The 22405-nt window shown below is 38.0% G+C and overlaps 1 protein-coding gene across 1 annotated transcript; it reads right to left on the bottom strand.

Annotated features, from left to right (window-relative positions):
* Positions 1–2674: 2674 nt before the first annotated feature.
* Positions 2675–22153, bottom strand: LOC145632360 (uncharacterized). Its single transcript, XM_081684715.1, has 22 exons — positions 21967–22153; positions 21474–21660; positions 21304–21388; positions 18954–18993; positions 18587–18835; positions 17639–17738; positions 17482–17556; positions 16641–16739; positions 16349–16465; positions 15945–16060; positions 15685–15784; positions 13972–14327; positions 13088–13412; positions 9670–9869; positions 8472–8690; positions 7128–7314; positions 5884–6125; positions 5518–5610; positions 5335–5436; positions 4730–5087; positions 4009–4146; positions 2675–3899 (listed from the first exon to the last, which is right to left on the bottom strand). Exons 2-22 carry the CDS (start codon positions 21603–21605, stop codon positions 3012–3014), a joined length of 4221 nt encoding a protein of 1406 aa, XP_081540841.1. The 5' UTR covers positions 21606–21660; positions 21967–22153; the 3' UTR covers positions 2675–3011.
* Positions 22154–22405: the final 252 nt, after the last annotated feature.

Raw genomic sequence — 22405 nt, forward strand, 5'->3', positions numbered from 1 at the left:
GAACCTTAGTGTTGACAAGTCTAGGCAGTTATGTTCAAGGCCATAATTCCTAAGTATATGCAACTAAATATCACCCTCAAGGCCTCAATACATTAGACATTACCTGACTAATCTATATGGATTATTTGAAAGGAAAAAAAAATATGTAACAAATTACCATTATATTTGACAGAATACATAGGACTAACAGGAGAATTTTTTTCTCATCTCAAGTTAGCCTTTCATTTTTCAACTCTACACAAAAGAAGCACCAGAACAACTGTCCAATCATCGATATATCAACTTCGATCCAGATGGACTCCACTGCACATAGAAGACCCCGAATAACGGCCCTGTCTAGCAGGGATAGTGCGAGTAGCAGTCAACAAGAAAGCATCAAGAAACCTGCACAACTTGAACTTTTGTTCTGTAAGGAGCTTCAGAAACAGGATACTATAGGTGTTTGTTCATTAGCAGAAGAGTATGGCAGTATCTTCCTCGCCGAGCAAGATAAGTCTGGCCATGTGTTGTTCAATGACATTCAAAGTAAAAAAAATTGGGGATTTTATTTGGAGTTCTCTGAAGATCAGTCTGATTACACATACAAATTTGGCAAAGGTTGGCTCCAATTTGCACAGGAAAACGGTCTAACTGTTGGTGATTCAGTGACATTTTATCGCCAACGCGCCACAGATCTGTTCTTTATAGACTGCTTGCCTAAGGAGCCCTCTGTACTTGACCAAATTTCATCATTAAACCAAACAACTTTACCTCCGTTGTTTGATTCTCCGTTCTTGCATTATTTGAGCCTCTTCCCCGAGGATCATGAAATCGAGAGGGATACATTAATCCAGCTTGGTCAGGCAACAGGTCTTTTTGCAGATGCATCTCTCGCTTCCATTGTTTCCTCATTCAAAGCATACCAAAGCGAGGGATATCTCTATCCTTCAAGGTATGATGAAACAACTGGAAAGCTGTGGTACAAGGTAACTGATTTGATATCTAAACATGTCACAAATTCGGAAAAGACCCATCTCAAAATCGATCTTGATGACCCCCTTGATTCACTCAGTTGCGAAAATTCAGCATTTGAGCATGTAACAATGTGGCGTTTTCCATCCAATGTTATTCCAATGTTGGAAAAATTTATAAATATGAGGACACTTTGGTTCCTTAAGGGTCATCGGTCTCGCATAAACCATGTACCTTATGATTTTTTCACCTCATTGAAGCACCTGCAGATTCTGAATTTGAGCTGTACTAAAATTACAGAGCTGCCAAGTTCGATAGGCCATGTAAGGGGCTTGCGCTATCTTGATCTCTCTGAGACCCTCGTTAAAAACTTGCCTGGAACCGTAGGCCACCTTAAGGAACTGCAAACTCTAAAAATCAAAAATTGTCGCGGCCTAATTACATTGCCTAAAGATACAACTAGATTAGAAAATCTTCAACATCTTGATCTTGGTGTCCATACCTACTTGCACTGTATGCCCCCTGGCCTTGGTGCACTTACTCGCCTTTGTACATTGTCGCCATTTGTTATTGGCTGTGAGTTAGGTTGCGGAATAGCTGAGCTCAAGAACCTTGATGGTTTAAACGAGCTCCGCCTTACAAAGCTTCAGAATGTTGCAAGCTCGATGGAAGCCAGGGAAGCAGACCTGATCAACAAGGTGCATCTGAGGAGCCTGGAGCTTCAATGGAGCTCAATTGGACAGAAAGCCAGCAGAGTTTACGACGAGGTTATTGAGTGCCTGCGGCCACACACAGACCTCAAATACTTCAAGGTACTCTGTTATGGAGGTTCAAAATTCCCAAGTTGGTTTAGTGATCCTTCTTTTTCCAACATCATGAGCATTACCCTCTTAAAGTGTGAAAATTGCCGGGTTTTACCTCCTCTAGGGCGCCTACCCTCGCTAAAATTTCTCACCATAGATGAATTAACCGGAACAAGAGTCATTGATAATCAGTTCTGCAGAGTAATTGAGCACAATGATGGAATTGATGATAAAGTTGCATTCCCAAAATTGAAAAACTTGGCATTAATCTCATTGCTTTCGTTGAAAGAATGGAAAGATGTACATAAAAGCGATTTTCCATCCCTTCTTAAACTGGAATTGAAGGATTGCCCGAAATTGGTTACAATTTGCAGCCTTTCAGACATGCATTTGCTCCGACATTTGGAGATAAGTAATTGCCCCTTGCTCCGGTCCCTGCCAGAGGGACGCTTGCCTGCTTCAGTGGAAGAGTTGTTGATTGAAGATTGTCCCTTGCTCAAGTACAGCTGCTCAAAACCTGATGGTGTAGATTGGCACCAGATAGAGCATGTTGGAAGCATATGGATAGACTACGTAGACATATCCTCTCGCTAATCAGAAAGATACAGAGTTTTTAATCAATGAGTGATCCACTGTACAACTATAATGCAGAGTGTATCGTTGTATAACTAATCGAATTTTTACCTTTCATGGATTAATTGAAATTTACATTCAATGGATGTTGGATTTGTTTTTTAAGCTATGATTCTGAGGTATATGATAAACAAAACTAGATCAAGCAGCCAAAACACAACTGAAACCTACCATGGATCTATGCTTGTGGAGAGGGAAGTCCAAAATCGCCAAAGATTTATTCTATGAAAGGTAACATTTGACTAGTTAAACCAATAAAAACTAGAAAGATAAATACAAAGCCAAAATAGAACAATGCCAAATCCCGTCACATTAAATTTCACTCAAATAATTCTGATTGGAAAATCTACAGATGAAGTATATGGCTTCAAAAAAAAAACCCTAGCTGAACTTATATCTACGGAATATGATGATACAAAGAATATTAATACTAGAAATCAGTTGGGAAATTGCCAAAAAAAATGTAACGGAACTTGGGAATCCCAATAAGATGGCAAGAAAAATATTCGAGGCAAGCCTATATCATACATAATATACCAAAATGTAGAATCAGAAAAATGGAGGAAAAAAGTTACAAAGAATAAAAAGGAAAGAAAAAATTATACATCTCTCTTCACTTACAGGTTACATAAGCAGTTGTTCTAGATCTGCAAATGCAGACCTTGAGTTGCTTGGTTTGGCGACCTCTGGACCTATACTGTCAAGTAGTTGTTGCTCAGAAGCCTTGAGGTCCAAGGCAGATTGAGTTGAGTCAACTGTAGGTGGTGAAGCTTCAGTCTGATTTGAGTCAGCTGGTGGTAGAGCTCCTGGCTGACTAAATTCCACTGAATTAGAAACTGCCAACTGGCTAGAATCAGCTTGATTTGAAGATCCTAGTTCACTCAAATTTTCTGAAGAAGGTGCTCCTTCAGGTTTTGGTTGATGAGAAACTTCTGCCGAAGAAGCTCCAACTTCGCCGGATTCCTCTCCAGCTTGGGTAGACTCTAGTGGAGCAGCTCCAGGTTGGCTGGACTCTGCTGGAGGAGTAGCTCCAGATTCGCTGGGTTCTGCTGGAGGAGTAGCTCCAGATTCGCTAGATTCTGCTGGAGGAGTAGCTCCAGGTTCGCTGGATTCTACTGTGGATGGAGCTCCGGGTTGACTGGACTCTGCTGGAGGTGTCACACTCGAATCTCCAGAATCTTTTGGTGGTGGTATAACACCATTAATCGGAGCTGCGGTAGGAGGTGCTCCTAATAACAACTGTTTACCAGGCTCCTGTTGAGAACCCTTTGTGGCGGGCAATGATTTCTTTGGAGCGGAAATTGAAAGCGAGAGAGAGCTCATCCCTGGAGGAAGAATTTCAATAGGAGGTTTTTTATTAGTGTCCCCTAAACTAGGAAGCTTGGGGTCCTCCAGAGAAGCCAGGAATGCAGAAGTTGCATCAGTCTTGGTTGTTCGAGTATGCTCAATCTCCTTCTGCAACATTTTATTCCATGACTCAACCAAGTTCTTAAGAGTTGGTCGTCCATGGGCCTGATAAATATGAACTAGTCAGACAAGGCAGTAATACCAACATATATAAATAAATAAATAAATAAATAAATAAATAAGAAGAGGCTTCATGTAACTTGAAATAGCATACATGAGAATGAAGTACAGCCTCTGCAAGCATCCCTGTTTCATGCCACGCCTTCTCCATGAGAGCATTGTCACCCAAAACTGCAGCCGCAAATGCGGCTTCACGTCCCAATCCAAGTGACACTAAATTATTCACCAGAGTCTGCATTCAATCATCAAATACATTTTGAGTAGCACAAATAAGAGATAGGTAATGCAGCCATGTAATCACAAGGAAGAGCAAAAAGAAGTATTTGATGCTGAAAGGGATTGCAGTTGATATAAATCTCATTGGAAAATCTACAAATGATGTATGCAGCCAGAGTCCAATGTCCTGGTCTTAACAGCAGGATGGCAAAATATTACCAAGTTTAAAATGGATTTTTCAGGGACACACCGTATCTATGTTAATGTTTAGTCATGAAGAGTAAATATACTCAAGAAGTTGCTTGATGCAACAGATTATGTAAGAGCCATTTATATCTACAGCTTTAATAGATTTGACAGCACCACATGCACATTTAACAAGATTAGTCACATTGGAATGATAGGTGATTATCATATTTATAAATGAAAACTTCTAAAAGATATCCCACTACATCCAGATCATCATAAAGAGGTGAAAATTAAGTTTGATCATGCAGATGTCTAAATAATTTTTATGAGTGAAAATAAAAAATAAACTTATCAATCTTCAACAACAGTATCTTAGTACACCAGAGTGGAAGAGAACAAAAAGAACATACACTTAAGCGAGTTAACTCCCCATGGTTTGCAAGTCGCAAGGCCAGACCCCTTAATTCATGACTCTGCAAAGATCCCTTCACAGAACCAGCTGCAGCTAATCGCTTAAGAGCTTCACGGGCAATTTCAGATTGTGCTGTTGCATCTGCTGCATCAATAAGATCCAAAAACTGCTTTGCAAATTTTGCTATCCCTTGCACTGCATCTACAATATTTTCTTTCTTAGCAGCTACATTTAACAGGTTTGTCAAATCCAACCCTGAAGTTTCTTGTCCTATATCCCTGCTATTGCTCATTGTCAAAAGGCACTGAAGAGCTCTTTTCAAATCATTTCCCTGCATGGCCAGATCAAACTCCAACCTGCGAAAGAAAAGATGAAATCACACCTTAAAATCATAGAGATCATTACACAATCAAGTTGGAGCATCGACTGCTAGTCAAGTTGTAGCGCGTATTTTTTATGCATTGAAAAAGGCATCATTTAAACATCATATAGTCATTGTCAGGTATTACAAAAGCACAAGTTATAAAGAGCAATCAGAAGCACAAGCAACACTATGATAGAGTTGAATGACCAACTTGTACATAGCATGTAACATGAGTTTACCTCTTCGATATTCCAGGCAAATGAAGAGCTTCAGCAGCATAACCCATTCCGAGCATAAATTCAGCTAAGTCATCATGATGCTCTCTGCCAAGTCTAGTAGCCCTGTAGATGCAAAAGTAATTAATGTACCACCTCAATAAGCACATGCATCCAGCAAACATGGGAAATTTGAAGGATAATTACCATTTTACTGCACTGACAGCATCCCCATAGGCAGCAAGACAGCGGCAACGAATACCAGGATGGGTAAGAGATAAAGCATGGGCCCGCATATACCTGGAGGTGAATTCAGCAGTGCATGAATATTAAATACTCAAATATACAGGAGAAACACAAAACAGAAGTACAAAAGCATCTAAAGATGGAAAATGGTTTCAAAAAAGTGAGGATTGATTTCGGGTTTTCCTTTTCTGACAAAGCATCAACTTCATATAACCTTAAACTTCCATAGGACAGAAGTAGAAAGGACCCACTGGTAACTGGTTTAGCTTCTTGAAACCAAGCATAATTTCACAGCTCTGCTACATTTAAGAACTAGAGATGGGTTACCTATCAATCAGCCAGAGTACTCCATCTCTAACTCCCACAACCACAAGTGGGCCAATTGGTCGTTTTTGCTCCGCAGGGAAGCGGGTTACTGCAACAGCAACACCACCACCACCAACAGCAATATCATTTGCTCTTCTATCTTCGGGCATACCAGAATCATCCCCGTCAACTTTGGACTGTTTTGGCAATGTTAAGTAAGGTGGCACAGAAGGAGCTTGCTGAAATGAAGCTAATCTCACAACCTGCCAATAATAACTCCATCCATCATTCATTTGATAATCATACAAGTGACAGCAGAGTCACTACAACATGCTCAGATCTTTGTAAAAGAAATCAATTAATGATAAACGATCTTGTAACATATACTCTTTCAAAAAGGGCAGCATAAACCCACAATATAGCTGCCAATACTCTGTAATATGTACAACAAACCTACAAGATAATCTGACTAGAAGAACAGTTGAACTGAAAACAGTAGTTAAAAATTGCATAGCTCAATCAATGACACTATATGACACATATGCTTATTTTATTACCTGGTCCATTTTCGTCACATCCAGCTCTTAATCAGTTCTGACACAAGATTTCAGAGCAATTGGAGGTCTACTAGATAGTCTAAATAGAAATAAGCTGTTTGACTAGCCAGTACTGAGTTTGTGACAAGCTAGTGATGAAATTACAGCTCTTTAAAAGCTCTACTTCACATAGCACAGATAATTGAATAACCAGATATTTGTCCTGGTCAAAACATATAAGACTTATTAATCTAATCTAATGATAGGTAAGCAAGAAAAAGGACGATAATATATTTTTTAAAAATTAAAAAAAGTTTTTATGAGATATATTTATAACAAAAGGAACTAAGGAATTCAAGATATTGTAGCAATAATAAATAAGTGAATATTTGTAATACCAATTTAAATATTTTTATTTATGTTGCAACCCAGAAACAAGATAAGGCTGTTTTACACTAGACCTTTGATTAGAAATGCAACAACCATGTGCTAGTTCATAATAATAAAGAAGAGAATCTAATGAACCAATATTATTCAAGTCCATTCTGAAAGAAAGCTAAACAAGTCAATCAGTCAACTCCATTGCAAAGAGCTATAGTTCAATCTAAAAGATTATACTCCCTCTACCATAAGGGAAAGAGCATAAATAGTTTGATAGTTACCAAAAAAAAAAAAAAAAAAAAAAAAAAAAAAACACGAAAACAAAAACAAAAAACAAGTCAACAATACCTGTAGCATTGGCGGTCTCAAAGATATTCTTTCGTTTGTATCAGCTTTAGGACCATCAACTGAAATCAGAGCTAATTCACCATGCTCAGCAACAGCTCTAGCTTGTACCTCTTTCAGTCTCAGTTCTTCATTCATCCTCTTTGTCTCTAGATCGATTGCAGCAATTCCAGCATCCACAAAAACCACCCTAGAAAAGTTATCAAAGATGAAACCGAATGTAAGAGAGATTCAAAATTCATAAAACCTGCACCATGTACATAATTAATAAAGATATAACAAAATTCATAAGAATTCAAGCCTAAAATCTGCACCACAATCCAAATATAAAAAATTAAAAATTAATAACAAATAAAACAAAAGATCATTTTATCTTCCTAATTTAAAAGGCTACTTATCTCTTGAAAGAAAGATAACTAAATGTTTGTCTAGTATTACTCTATCCCTCCCTATTCATAGTTCCGGATACTAAAGCAAGTAGAACAGAGAGAATGATGATAAATATTTTGTGGTGAGGGTCAGCTGATATGAGGAAAGCTCATCTCGTAAGCAATAGGTCTAGGCTTTGGGAAAGTGCTGTAAAAAAAAAATTGCACTTGTGGGAAAATGGTACAACCCCCTCGTTGCTGGTTTTAAGGCGATGATACAAAGGCCACTTCATGATAGCGAGTTAAAGGAGTTCACTTATACTAGAACATATGGTTTTCAATTAGGGGCTCTAAATGATTCAATGGAGTGGACAAGAATTCATTGGGGACTTTTTCTTGTAATTAGTTAAATACAAATCACTTCAAAGCATTATAGCACAGCTAATAACTTGTCTCCCAATTGTGCCGAACATTCAGATTCCAACGACTGTCCTTTTAATAAGTTTTTTCAACATGCAATCAAATACTTCTGTTTTTTTAGAGGAAAAGAAAAAAAATAAAATTCTAGGCCTTAATTATGGGGTGGGATAAAAATAGCATCAGTTAGAAGCACCAAGCTTTGATAATTCACCCAAATTAGGTCTTAATGTGAATGGCCAAGTCAATGGTAAGCTTAAAATGTGAAATAGTTCATAATATGCAACGACATGGTTAGCTATTCTATCAAAACAACAGCAAAATGAAAAAAAAGGAGGAATTGATTATTCAACAACACTAATATCCGAAAATATGTAGCGATATAATGTGGCCATGTTAAAATAGTTAACCTTTAAAAGGCACTCATCTAAGTATTTCAATGATGTTTTTATAAAAAAAATATTCTCAAATGCAAGCCAGAGATAATAACGAAAAAATGATTTTAAGACATTGAACATAATGAAAGGTGTAGAACAGCAGAGCTGGAGCTTAAGTAACTTACTCGATGGTAGTTGGAGTAGCAACAAATAGCTGTCTGCGATGCCAAACAGCACTAGTTGCATAAGGAATTGCAACATCTCCCAAATATCGATACTGAGGACGCAAGGAGGATATGACAATATATTTCTGATAGGCAAAAGCACAATATTCAACAGTTTGGTCCCAAGCTGTCCACTCTGGCTGAGGGAGAAGACTGCCTACAGGTTGAAAGGTTTCCCAGCTGCAGCAGAACTTGATTAGATAAACAATGAAAAGATAATGCAAGCTAACATTGTAAGAAATAAGAAACAAAAAGGAAAAATAATAGAGGAAAGGACACTGAACGTGCGGGTAAGGGTAAAAACTTATGAGTCGTGAAATCTTATTGGGTCAAAAGAGATAAAGCATTTTATTGGGTAATTTCACGTAAATTTGATAACGGGTCGGGTCAAAAGAGACATTTTATTGGGTCAATGCAGGTCGCAGGTCAATAACAAGTTGATAATAGATGGGCCAATTAACAATCAAGGGAAAAGAGTAGAGGAGAAAGCCAAAAATTAAGTATATGTGAATACGAAAATACATTAATATTTTTTTTACGCTATCTGTTTTCTTTTTCAATCAAATTGGGCAAGCATTTTTACTCTATATTGACCCTGTACAATAAGGGTCCTCTAATCTTGACCCATACGCTATACCCATTGGGTTACCCTGCCAATAGCCAGGCCTAACACACACACACACCAAAAAAAAAAAAAAGGGGGGGGGGGGGGGGGGGGGGGGGGGCTGCGTATTCAATCCAGAGCTTCTCTTGACGTATGTCAAGGATCAGATCCCAAACAAAGAAGATGCCTCCGAAATGAACTTTTATGGACATAGAAGAGAAAAATCCAATGATAAACAAGAGAAGCATGCAAGGCCTAGTATAGGGAGAAATAGAAAAGAAGCTATAGGCCACTTTATCTATTTATTTTGGTTTACAAGGACTAATGCTAAACAAGAAACACACTAGGTTTTAGAGATTGTAACAAGAAACATTATACGTTGTAGTACCAACTCTTGCTATGCAATAAGATAAAATCAATAGAATTTTAAGTATAGCAATTAACATTTAATATAAAACAGGATATAAATATCCATACTCCAAAATTTAGCACATAGTTCATGAATTTGAACAAGACTGGATTCACTGAGCCAAACAAAACCAGAATGGGGCTCACCTATAAAGTTGAAAATTTTGAGTAGATGAAGGACCAGAACCGACACCCTCATCAAATGTGTTAAATGAGGAAGCACCAGAACCAAAGCCCGACAAAGGCATTGACTGTATTGTTGAAATTGCAGTAGTGGCAACAGCACTAACACGGCGGGAAATTCGATATGCAATACCAAGGAGTGAACCTCCATGCAAACCTATTACCTAGTAGAAAAAGAAACTGAAATTACATCATGCTAAGTGGAATAAGCTAAATAAATCTAATATCAAGTTACAAAACATACAAACTAGTGAGTTGAAGAATGCATCACCAAAGCCCATAAACGGGAAGAAAAAAAAATGTAAATCACAACCACAATCAGATAGAAGATATTAGTTATAACCATGTCATAACAAGCAAATGTGAAAAGGCTTGTTTTATGAATCCTCTATTCCTCCATAAATCAAGGAGCATCCAACAGGTTCCATGAAATCAAATTCAATCAATCAAAGCCTTAATCCCAAAAGTGGGGTCGGCTAACATGAACCAAATTTGATTATTCCGTGTAGTCATCAACATAAATCTTTCTCCTCCATCCCTTACGATCCAAAACTTCATCCTCACGTAAATCCATGCACTTCATATCCTTCCTCACTCCTTCCAACCAAGTCATCTTTGGTCTCCCTCTTCCTCGTTTAATCCCTCCATGGTCCCACTCTTCCACTCTTCGCACCGGTGCACCCTCGGGTCTCCGTCTTACATGTCCAAACCAACGCAGACGATTTTCCCTTAATTTATCTACAATGCCCGCCACACCTACTTTCTTGCGAATAACCTCATTTCTGATTCTATCTCTTAAAGTGTTTCCACACATCCACCTTAACATGCGCATTTCCGTAACCTCCATCTTTTTAATATGCTCTTTCTTAGAAGCCCAACATTCTGTACCATAGAGCAACACTGGTCTTATGGCAGTCCTGTAGAATTTTCCCTTCAACTTTAAGGGAATGCTGCGGTCGCATAACACTCCCGTGGCCGCTCTCCATTTAAGCCACCCTGACTTAATCCTGTGGGTCACGTCTTGATCAATGTCACCATTCTTCTGGATGATCGACCCTAGGTACTTAAAACATTCACTCATGGTCAAATCCTTTCCATCCAAACTCACCACTTCATTGCTTGTCCCCCTCTGAGTGCCAAAACGACATACCAAATATTCAGTCTTACTCCGACTTAGCTTAAACCCTCTAGATTCCAACCTTTGCCTCCATTGCTCCAACTTGACATTAGCCCCATCCTTAGTCTCATCCACCAAAACGATATCATCTGCGAACAGCATACACCATGGAACCTCATCTTGAATTGGTCTAGTTAATTCATCTAGAACCGTTGCAAAAAGAAAAGGGCTTAATGCAGACCCTTGATGCAATCCGATTGTAATAGGGAAATCTTTTGTCAACCCTCCGCATGTCCTCACATTTGTTGACACATCCCGATACATATCCTTAACTAGGTCTACATACCTTCGTGGGATACCTTTCTTCAACATTGCCCACCAAAGTATCTCTCTTGGCACCTTGTCATATGCCTTCTCTAAATCAATAAAGACCATATGAAGATCTTTCTTCTTTACCCTATAAAACTCCATCATTTGTCTTATCAAATGGATTGCCTCCATAGTAGATCTCCCAGGCATAAAACCAAATTGGTTATCTGAAATGCTTGTGCATGCCCTCAACCTTTGTTCAATCACCCTTTCCCACAACTTCATAGTATGGCTCATAAGCTTAATTCCTCGATAGTTAGAACAATCTTGAGCGTCTCCTTTGTTTTTATAAACCGGGACCAAGGTGCTCTTCCTCCAATCTTGTGGGATCCTTGTAGCCGTCCATATCTTGTTGAAAAGGTTTGTTAACCAATCAATACCAATCTTACCCAAACACCTCCACACCTCTATCGGTACCCCATCAGGGCCAACCGCCTTCTTAGGTTTCATCTTCCTCAGTGCAATCTCCACCTCTACTCTCCTAATCCTTCGCACATACTCCATGTTGATTTCTTCATCACTCATAGAGGTATCTCCTATCACAACTCCATTACTTCCATTAAATAATTCATCGAAGTACCCCTTCCACCTGTCCTTGATGCCCTCCTCTTGCACTAGGACCATTTGGTTCTTATCTTTGACACACTTCACCATGCCAATATCCTTCCTTGCCTCTTGTCTTCTCTTTGCCATCTTATAAATGATCCTTTCTCCCTCCTTGGAATCAAGCTTTTCATAAACCTCCTGATATGCCTTTTCTTTTGCTTGGCGAACAGCTGCCTTTGCCTTACTCTTAGCCTCCTTATACGCTGCAAAGGTTTCATCACTCCTACATTTTCCTAAGGCTTGATAGCATTCCCTTTTTTGCTTAATTACTGCTTTCACCTCTTCATTCCACCATGAAATCAAATTACAAAAATAAAAAAAATAAAAAATAAAAAAAAGTATGATTCATAAATCAAGGAGCATCCAACAGCTTCCCTGACATTCACACCTCCAAAACTCAGTACCCCACCACTGCTCCCAAAATCCCCTGATCTATGCTTTATAATCTAAACTTTGGACATTAGCCAGCAAAGATTCAAGAAGTCCAATAAGAAACACATGGACGTCACTCTCCCAAGGCTCAAAGAAGAGTCCACATAACATGATCCCCTATTTATACATCAGTATATTACTCTTCTCCAAAGGAGGAACAAACCTCAATTGAATAAGTCTCCCACCAGCAATTACACCCACGCAGAATAAGATCCCCACTCAAAACATACACATCGATTGTCCCATTCATAAACTGCTTCTGTGCATGAAAATATTCACATCCCAAACAGGTGGGCAACTTCTCCACTTCAATTCAATATTATAATTCAACAAGTAACTGCATCGATGAGAGCAGGTTACCTTAGAATCACAAAAAAAGTTCTGAAGTCTGAACATGGTAAATATTCAATATCAGAAGCTTTTAGTAAAGAAAAAGGAGAAGATGATGAAAGAGGTGACAGAACTCCATAAACACCAAGCTCAGCACGGTGCCTTTTGCTACATATTTTTTGCAAAACCAGTACCAAATTTCCACTTTCAAAAGGACCATTGATATCACTGCTGAAACCAGGGTGTGTGATCCAACAGTTACAAATGAAAACTCTAATCTGATTCACTAACACATACACGCATCCCAGAGCAAGACCAAGAGTTCAAATCCCATTAGGTTTACAAGCTCTGCCCCTTCCATATATATGTAACATTTTTTATTTAACCTTGGTGAATAAATACGGCAAGGGTAGGGGATAAAATTCTAATAGGCAATCATACCACAGCTTCCTTAGGAAAAATACATTTTAGCATTTAAGTGGTACAGCATAAGAGCTTTGATTAAAAGATTGCTTACGCAAAACATACCGGTTCACTTCTTCCACCAATTGATCTCATCAATATGTTAGATGTTCCATCATCCAGCACAATACGAACTTGGACAGAGGCAGAAGCTGCACTAGCAGCAGCTGCTGCAGCTGCTGCCGCTGCAGCAGCTTCCTTGGCTTTTCTAGAAGAACCCCCCTTTGGAACTACAGGAACTCGTGGAACAACAGCAGATTCTAATATCGCAAATCTATCACGACAATTATCCCACGCCAAGAGTCTAGCACTCCCTGAATCAACAATGGACCAGTCGCTGACCTTGTATATTGAAAAGTAAGGGATATCAGGCCACACCACAGCTAGATACCTGCATAAAGCCATAAGTTTGATAAGGTACAGAATATTAATATCTTGTTGACAACAAATAAAGATGGAACATTTAAGATGATAAAGAGATCCCTCTGTAGCAATTTGATAGCTTAGGAGTCACCAAAAATTTAAAGGAATATTTAGTCACGTGCTAGCAAATATAATAAACAGGATCTGTACATGTAAAATACCAAATAAATACCAATATATTTTATCAGAAATGACCTGGGTCAGTAATATGATACAAAAGATCAAGACCTAATAGACTAGCTAACTTATTACCAAATCAATACCCTCCAAAACTTTATCATGTAAACCAACATCAAATTCTAATTTTGAAATACATATATAGAAAGTAGATAACCAAACATTTTACTTCAAACATCTTTACAAACGTCAACTAAAACAATGGACAGCTTCTTTTGACTTCGAATGTCCGATGAGATTGTTCAAAAGCCCGACCAAAGTATGTTTTTGGAGTTGAACAATATAAGCGATATATACTACATGCATGGAAATAAACTAGCTGCAAACGAGATGCGTGCATGGACACTTACTTTCCTGAACTGCTAAGAGAAAGAACAGAATACGAATCGTGTGGAACAGGAGTACTAATGTGCTTTTTGATCTGTTTGACCTGCGATGCCTCTGGATCCACCTTAGACCTAGCTGATTCGGTCAATGAACCATTGCTACCCAAAGATGTGTTTGCTGCGTTAGACAACTGAAAGGTCAATAGTTTAAGTTCCCTTTCAACTATATATACAGCAGAATGCTCTCGGCTTCCCGGTGGTGAGGGTAGAGCAACCACAGGCGGAAGAGCTCGAAAATCAAACTCGCTAATAATTACACCAATATTAGTTCCAGTAGCAACCAGATGAGGCTGTAATGGATGTGCAACCATACAATAAACCTGCAGTAGCAAGTAATTATTAAAAAATTTAATCTAGGATCTTTCAGTCACCTTACACAATATATAATATATTTCAAACAAATCATATGAACAATAGACCAGTACAACAGATGCCACTTAAAGTTCAGAGAAGATACAACATAACGAAGCTTCATCTGTCTCAGAAGCAGTGTGATTAAAAGTGTCTCTGAAGTAAAATACATAACTGCAACATGTAGAAAATCATGTAAGAGGGTTGTTATCACTTCTAACAATACCATACCCTGCATACCAAGATTTAATTAGGAATCGTTTAGGAACTGCACTAATACACAGACAGTACAGCACCTGCTACTAACCACTGACACACTACAGCAATATAACCATACGATCTCCATCCTTGAACCTTGTCAAAAAAATCCACGACCTGAGCATTTCAGGCTGAAAACAAAACCCACAATGAGCCATTTGGTTCGGAGTTTTACAAGAGCAAAAAATAATTCTCTTTATCTCCAATTAGCATATGGTTAGCTTTAATTTGATCTTTTTCCCTCTTCGATGATTTGAGTGCATCCCAAAATGCTCTATCAGGCTTTCAAAGATTCCCCCACTCCCCTTGGAACTTCGATTTCCATAATTTGGTTTTGCTTTTAAACTCTTAACTAATCAAAACCAATAACCATTACTAGCACCTGAATTACTTCCACTAGATTAGCAACACAACCAGTCTCTTATGCCAGTCTACAGTTGGCTTCCATTAGTAGCCGGCTCTATAATTTTTAAGGGCTTCACAGCTTACCACTTCTTTGACATAACTCACTAAAGACACCCCAAAACATCTCCTACAACTAATACAATTAACAAATCTTAGGGGCGTTTGGTTGGGGTATTCAACAAAGGGAAAGGCAATCAAACTACCATCAATGCCTTTTATGATGATTGTTAGACAAATTCAATCATTCCATATACCCCTTCCATTACCCCACTTACCTCTAGTCCTCTACTCTCATTCCCCATCCAAATACCCCCCACAGGGAATCACTCAGTCCCTCAAACTCTACTTCATCCAACTACCTTGACCACCCTCAGAAACACCAACTGGCCACCCAAAACCACCACCCAGCCACTGAAACCACTTCCTAGCCACCTGAAACACTACCACGACAGAACCTCCACCTAGCCGCCGCGAGAACCTCCGCCCAGTCGCCCACACCCAAAACCACCTTTTCCTACCGAAAAACACACACACACACACAAACAAACAAACAAACAAACAAAATACAATAAAAAGGTCTGGTTCAGCAGAATCATCAAAGCCTTCCACAATTTTGACATCAGGCTTACTTTACTAAACCATAAACATTTGCAAGATACATACCCGGAGCTTTTTGCTTGGTGCAAGAGCTTGTGGAGGTACAAGGGAGGAAAGTTCACATAATGGCCTTGTCAGCACTGAATAAGTTGGATGCTCAATAGCCCTGTCAAAAGGCCAAAAAAATCCCGTGTAATTATAGAGTCCTAGTCTTCTAATCATGGAAAAAAAAAATTGCAAGCCGCTAACTAGTAACTAGAGCGTTTTCAAACATAACATAGTGCTGGATGTCAGTGAAAATCTTGATAGTGGTGCAAATGTAATACCAAATATGTGAATCCTTCACACAGGTCAATATATCAAGGTTGGGAGCACGTGGATGGCACCAAGATGCCACACTGTGGCAAGACATCCTAGGAACTGGCTTTATCCGCCGCATCTCCTGAAAAAGAAAAATGATCATGTAAGAATGAAAATCTAGGAACATCATTCATTAATAAAAGGCTTTCTCCCGTCTATGCAAGCGGATGTGTCCATTAAAATTGTAAACTATAACACCAGATCAACTATCATGAGATCACTAATCAACAATTGCCGATCCTATACTGAATAAGAAAACTGGGTAAAAGCAACTGAGCTTTGCTGCTCACAGACCACCCAAAACCAGACATTTATACAGCAGAATGCATAAAGCTACCAAGAAGACAAGCCTGCAGCATTCACAACTTACCTTAAATGAGATTGTATCCCATATAGTCAGTGTTTTATCAGCACCAATCGTAATAAGCTGTGGTGCGCCACCAGACACTCTTGATAATTCTACAGCCACAACCCCGCCATCATGTGCCTTCGATGTAATATGAAACCCAAAAAAATTAGAACGTTCACAAAAAGATTAAAAAAATATAGGCATTTGCAAGGTTTCAAAAATAACTCCACAAGAAAGTAGCCAATCAGATGCATACATCATCGTAAAATTACCATATTGAATAAACTCATAAGAAAAATAACAGGATCACTACCTTTAGGCTAAGTTTGGGTACGAGCTCTCGTGAATCATGGCCGTGATCAGCACTCCAAAGTATCAGTAATCCGTCACTTCCACCAGAGACCAACAATGCCTACAATTACAGAGAATATTAATGAAATCAATCAATCAACTATATAGGCAAGGAAACCCCCAGCCACACAAGGTCCACCTATATGAAGAGATTATCCATATCATGTCACAGGAGTCCAAAAAGTTTCCCCATTTTCCAAACATAGTGTCCTAAACTAGTAAACTACTGTGTTCAAAAACATCTGAGTCATAGCCAACTTGTCCCTACCTATCCCCCCAACAGCAAGGCAATTTAAAATAATCAGCATAAAAGTTTCCACATGTCTTTCAACTAAATCTTCTCTCACTATTTCTCTCCATCCACAATTCAAAACTATTGTGCTAAACTTGAGGGTAGAATTGTTATGGGGAAAAGGGACTAAAGATTTTACAGACTACTTTGTAGCTCATGATTGAATGAGAAACCATAGCTAGAGTATGCAGATGTTTCACATGGAAGATGTGTCAAGTATCCAAAAAAAATTATTTGTAGAAAATGATGCTCCAGACCACGGCAAAAATAAAGTGTACAAAAGTCCACCAATATAGCAATATAAGCAAAACTCCAGCCAGAGGGAAAATAACAAATGCTAAAAAGAAATTGATTAAGAATATTGGATCCTCCCATGATATAAACCAACCGGATTCATGCTGATTAATTCAATCAAACAGCAGAAAAGATTACCAGATAACACTTAAAAATAAATAAATAAAAATAGCTTGACAAATTCACCAGACATCAGTGTTAATTATGAAAGGTTTACCTCGCCTGAAGATGCCATGAATGTCATCAGACAATTTATAGCTCCTTTGTGGCCTCCAGTGTACCTTCGAGCAAGCTGTAACGAAGCATCAGAAACAACTCTGAGAAACAATATATCACAAGTCAACAGGAACCAAAAAAGTTTCTGACAGTCTGACCTTCCATGTTATCATTGAAAGAACTCTTATTACACCATCTGATCCACCAAAAGCAACTAGTGGACCTTCACCTGCAGTGGATCTATATAGGAACTCCATACTGCAATCCCAAATAAACACAATTAAGCAATTGCATATGCAACAGCCACACGAGTATGCAATCTCATATTGGAGTATTAAACGACAAAACCCTTAAACTCTTTTTATTGTATTCTCCTGGCAGGTAAAGAAAGGAAAGCAATGACCAATACAAATCATATACTCCCTCAGTTTCTATTTAGTTGACGCGTTTGATTTAGGCACATATATTAAGGAGAGGAGAGAGAGTGAAAGAGAATGAAAAAGCAAGTGGGGTAGCTTGTAAATGCAAGGTAAAAAATTTACCCCAAAAGGAAATGTGTCAACTAAAAAAAACTTCCTAAAAAGGAATACGTGTCAACTAAAAAGAAACGGAGGTAGTATAACTTGTCAAGCAACACATTAAGCACAATTACGCAAATGCAATTAAGCAAGATGCAAAGAGCAGAGTCCAATTTTCCAACTTATTTAGGGCTCAAGGACAAGACATCTCAAAGATACAGTCCAGGCTTCCTAATGCATTGCAGTGCTAGAGGCAAAAGAGATGCACCAGAGTAATTAGTTAAATCACTGCCTCTAAATATTTCAGATAAAAAGAGACATAAACCCTACTGTTTTTCATACAGCAGGTACCATCATGGTGCATTGATATCAATACTAATTAATACAGTGACTTCTGTATATATAATATCAAATCCAGTATCAAAAACTCTTTTATATAAATACTTTTATTTATGCAGTTATAACCCTTATTTTACCAAAAGGCACACCTCCAGGATTTACTACTAGTTTCCCCTCATGCCTTCAAGGCTTCAAAACACGGGTATATACAAAAACGTGTATACAATTAAGAGATTTTAGTAGCATTACCACATTAGGGATCTGTTATCAAGTTCTTGCTTGGGAACATCACGACCACGCATTGTTACCAAGTCCAAAAATATAGCTTTATTCTCACAGCAGATGACCAGAAAATGTCTTCCTTTAGTTGCTGGAGGGAGAGGACTTAAAGTAGAGGTGACATTACTGACTGCCGATGGAGCCTCAGCAGCTGCTGCTCGATTGCGCCAAAGTTGCCAAAAACGTACATCATCATCATAAAAGTTGACTTGCTTAACACTGAAATAACACACACACACACAAAACAAAACAAAAAAAATAACAAAAAAAACAAATTTAGTAGCAGAACGGCAAAAAATATAATTCAACAATCACAAGGAAAGCAAGTGCTCCTCACCTTCCTCCACGTATAGCTTCGGTAGGCTTTCCTCTAGACTCTAATAGCATGAAGTTGTCAACAACAGTAAAAAAAAGTCAGCAACACCACTCAAAAGTTCTGAGCACGATAAGCGCAAGAACAATCAAGATTGCTTATAACTAAAATATGCTGTACATTAAACGGTAAAATTCAATTTCTAACTTGTTGATAATTTATAAACAACTAAATAACGATTCTGTAATCTTTGTGAGGGGGAAAAGACAAGAAAATGACACGCGGTATATTACGACATAAGTTGAACTACCACTACCACCACAAACTACACCAGACATACGCAGCCATACCTCCTACAGATGTGACTGTAGGAGATCAAATATAAGCTCCAACTAAATTGAGTCACCTTGGCCAGCATTAAGGGTTGACAAAGTCAAATTTCAATATGACCTGGCTAACACACACACATATACAAAGCTAGGACTGATGAGCACAAGTCCTGGACTTAAATTTTATACTTCCTTCAGTAGTTAAATCTACAACATTTCTTATGATACTATCTTCCAAACAATTTCATTCTAACACTCCGTAAATAGAGTGGATCAACCTAAGTATGAGCATGTATTTTTGTGTCTAATCCCAAGCTTGATCGTAAACTAACATGATTACTAAGTCAAGCAAATTCTCAAGAAAAGCTATCAATTATTATTCTAGCTAAATTACTCAATTCCTGCTAGCTGAATTACTCAATTCTCACGTTACGGTTGCATAAGAGTAAAGTATCTCCAGATGAGGCCAAATCTCCCACAGCCCCATACAGTGCCTAAATCCCCAAGGCTAGATCACCTGCCCTTAAAGCACAACAATCATAAAACAGAGCTAAACACAAGGAATACAACACACATTAAATTACCTGCAACAATATATGTATATTAGTACAGAGGGAGTTGCCTGGTATGGAATTTGATACCTCTAACACTGGAACAAGTGAAGAACTGACAATGCATGACAAAAGGCTCTTATTACACTATTAAATTATGAAAGAACCAGTTCATACAAGTCATACAAGTTCCTTCCCATTGCCCTTTGGAATTCTGATGCTCCGACAAAAGCTTATCATTTCTTAGTGGTTATCAAGTATTCAGAAGGAAGCTCTTAGATATGATTTGATTTCCCAAATATATTGATCTAGTATGTGTAGCTAGGCAAGTGGATTCATATTTGCGAATTCTGCACCGCACCCACAATAAGAGCTGGTATAGTATAATTTCGGAGGGTAGTGAGAAGGTATAAATATCAGAAGTTATACTTGCCATGGGTAGTAAAAGACTTGGAGCAATATTTTGAGAGGAAATGTCATGTTCAAATTCAAATCTTCTTAGTACTATTTGTTAAATAATTGCAATATAAAGACCTCGATAAACTGATAGAATTGGTAAATGAAGGGAAGAAGGGAATATGTGAAAATTTCTTTTGAAAATTCGGTGTAAGAGGATTAAAATATACCAAACTAGGGCCCTATTCTCTTCGTACTACAAAAATAACTAGATGGATAACCAAAACTAACAACCAGATATGTTTGTTGTAGTATTTATAAAATAGAAGAAAACTGAAGGAAAAATTATCACTAATGCTTTATAAAATAATTAGTTTCACTGAAAAAACTATCCATTGAACATGGAGGCGAGTACAATCTAATAGCATGGGTGGAGAAGTTGTCATTACCATCTTCACATTTTGTTGAAAGGATGAATCCTAGAAAGATATTATTCAATTTTCACCAAAAAATGGATACCCCAGTTTAACATCAAACTATATCAAACTATTATAATCCCTTGCAAGTTGAGGCAGCTTTGGCATGTTAAAATCAATATTGCATTGAGAATAAGATAAGAAAAAGGTTTGCATATTATATGGTTGATGGCAAAAAGGCAATTTATACTTTACTGCACGTTCAAACTACAATTACAAAAAAGTATGAGCCCCATTAAGTGAGAGGACAGCTTATACAAACTAACAAGCTTCATTACAAAGGTTCAATGCTAGCAATTGCATAATAGTCTAACATTTCAATCCTACAGTGGAGGGAACATCAACAGTGTTTGGGTGTAATTCAATGCTCGCTATTGCATAATAGTCCAACATTTTATTACATCAGTGAAGTAAACATCGAGAGTGTTATGGTGTAATTTCAATACACATGAAAATCATCAAGTTTCAAGTTCACAAAAAAGTTCCCTAAGTTCATCCCATGATTATTCACCGTGATAACATTTCATGCTAACTCAGTACAAAGACTATAAAAATTAATGGTCCAACACTCCAACTCAATTATATACGGCAAACTTATAAACATGAGAAAGTTTGACATTACCTGACTCGCCCTCAGCAAGCTTCTCCAATTTGGCACCAACAAGCCGCCTTTCATCAACTCCACCAGCTTTTAGCTCATAAATAACCTAAAATCAAACCCAACCAAATTTATAATCATAGCTCATTTCATAATTTCGATTCACGCCATATAAAGTAAAAACGAGTATAGACCTGACGATGTTCCCAATTCCAAACTGAGACATGATCTGAGGCATCAGAAGTAACAAGCCATGGATGAGTGGGATGAACTTGTATTTTAACAATCTTCTCATTCGTCGGCCGAAACGCCCGTAACCTCAGCATTTCTCCCGCTCCCTCTTTCTCTCCCCCTCAAATCAGAGGTTAGATCTAGCTAATGCTGCACATTACCATCAAAATTCAGCTGCAAATGGTGTAAATACTTAAGATTCTATCAATGCGCACTAACAATGCAAAAATTGAAAACCCTAACCCTCAAATTCAATCCATTTCGGCAAAATTAACCTACATTTCTCACAAAATTACCAAAAAAAAAATCCGAAACTAATGCATCAAACATCTAATCATCATGTTGAACAAATGAATTATGAATAATAGCATAAAACTGCTTCATAAAATCTATCAATTGATCCATATAATACACGTCGCAAAAAATTCAATAAAATATTAAAAAAAAAATACTGACCTTGAGGAGAGAGAAAGAGAAGAAATGGTGGAGATTGCAGTAGAAAGGAGATCAGGAAGAATTGGAGAATGAAGATGGATCTGCAGCAAAAGGTTGAAGATGATGAAGTTTTTGGGAGAGTTGTTTGAAGATGCAGGTGAATTATATGATCATCGAATATTAGATTTGTGTGTGTAAGAAATCAGACACTCCTTTTGAATTTTTGATGTTTCATTTCATTGCCTATTTTACTTTGTTTCTCTTTCGTGGTGATTAGTCTGATTACTAATGAGTAATGACCTTGTTTAGCAATTAATTTGATGAAGGTACCAACGTAATTTTTGGGTGTATAAGACAATTCCATATAGGGCTGTTCATCGGTCCAAGACCGGACCGGACCTGACCAACCCGGATAAGACCAAAGACCGAAAATTAGAATTTTAAGAACCGAAGACCGGGC

This window comes from Chenopodium album, chromosome 5 (genome assembly GCF_948465745.1).
Source record: "Chenopodium album chromosome 5, dcCheAlbu1.1, whole genome shotgun sequence".
In the NCBI taxonomy this organism is placed as follows: Eukaryota; Viridiplantae; Streptophyta; class Magnoliopsida; order Caryophyllales; family Amaranthaceae; genus Chenopodium; species Chenopodium album.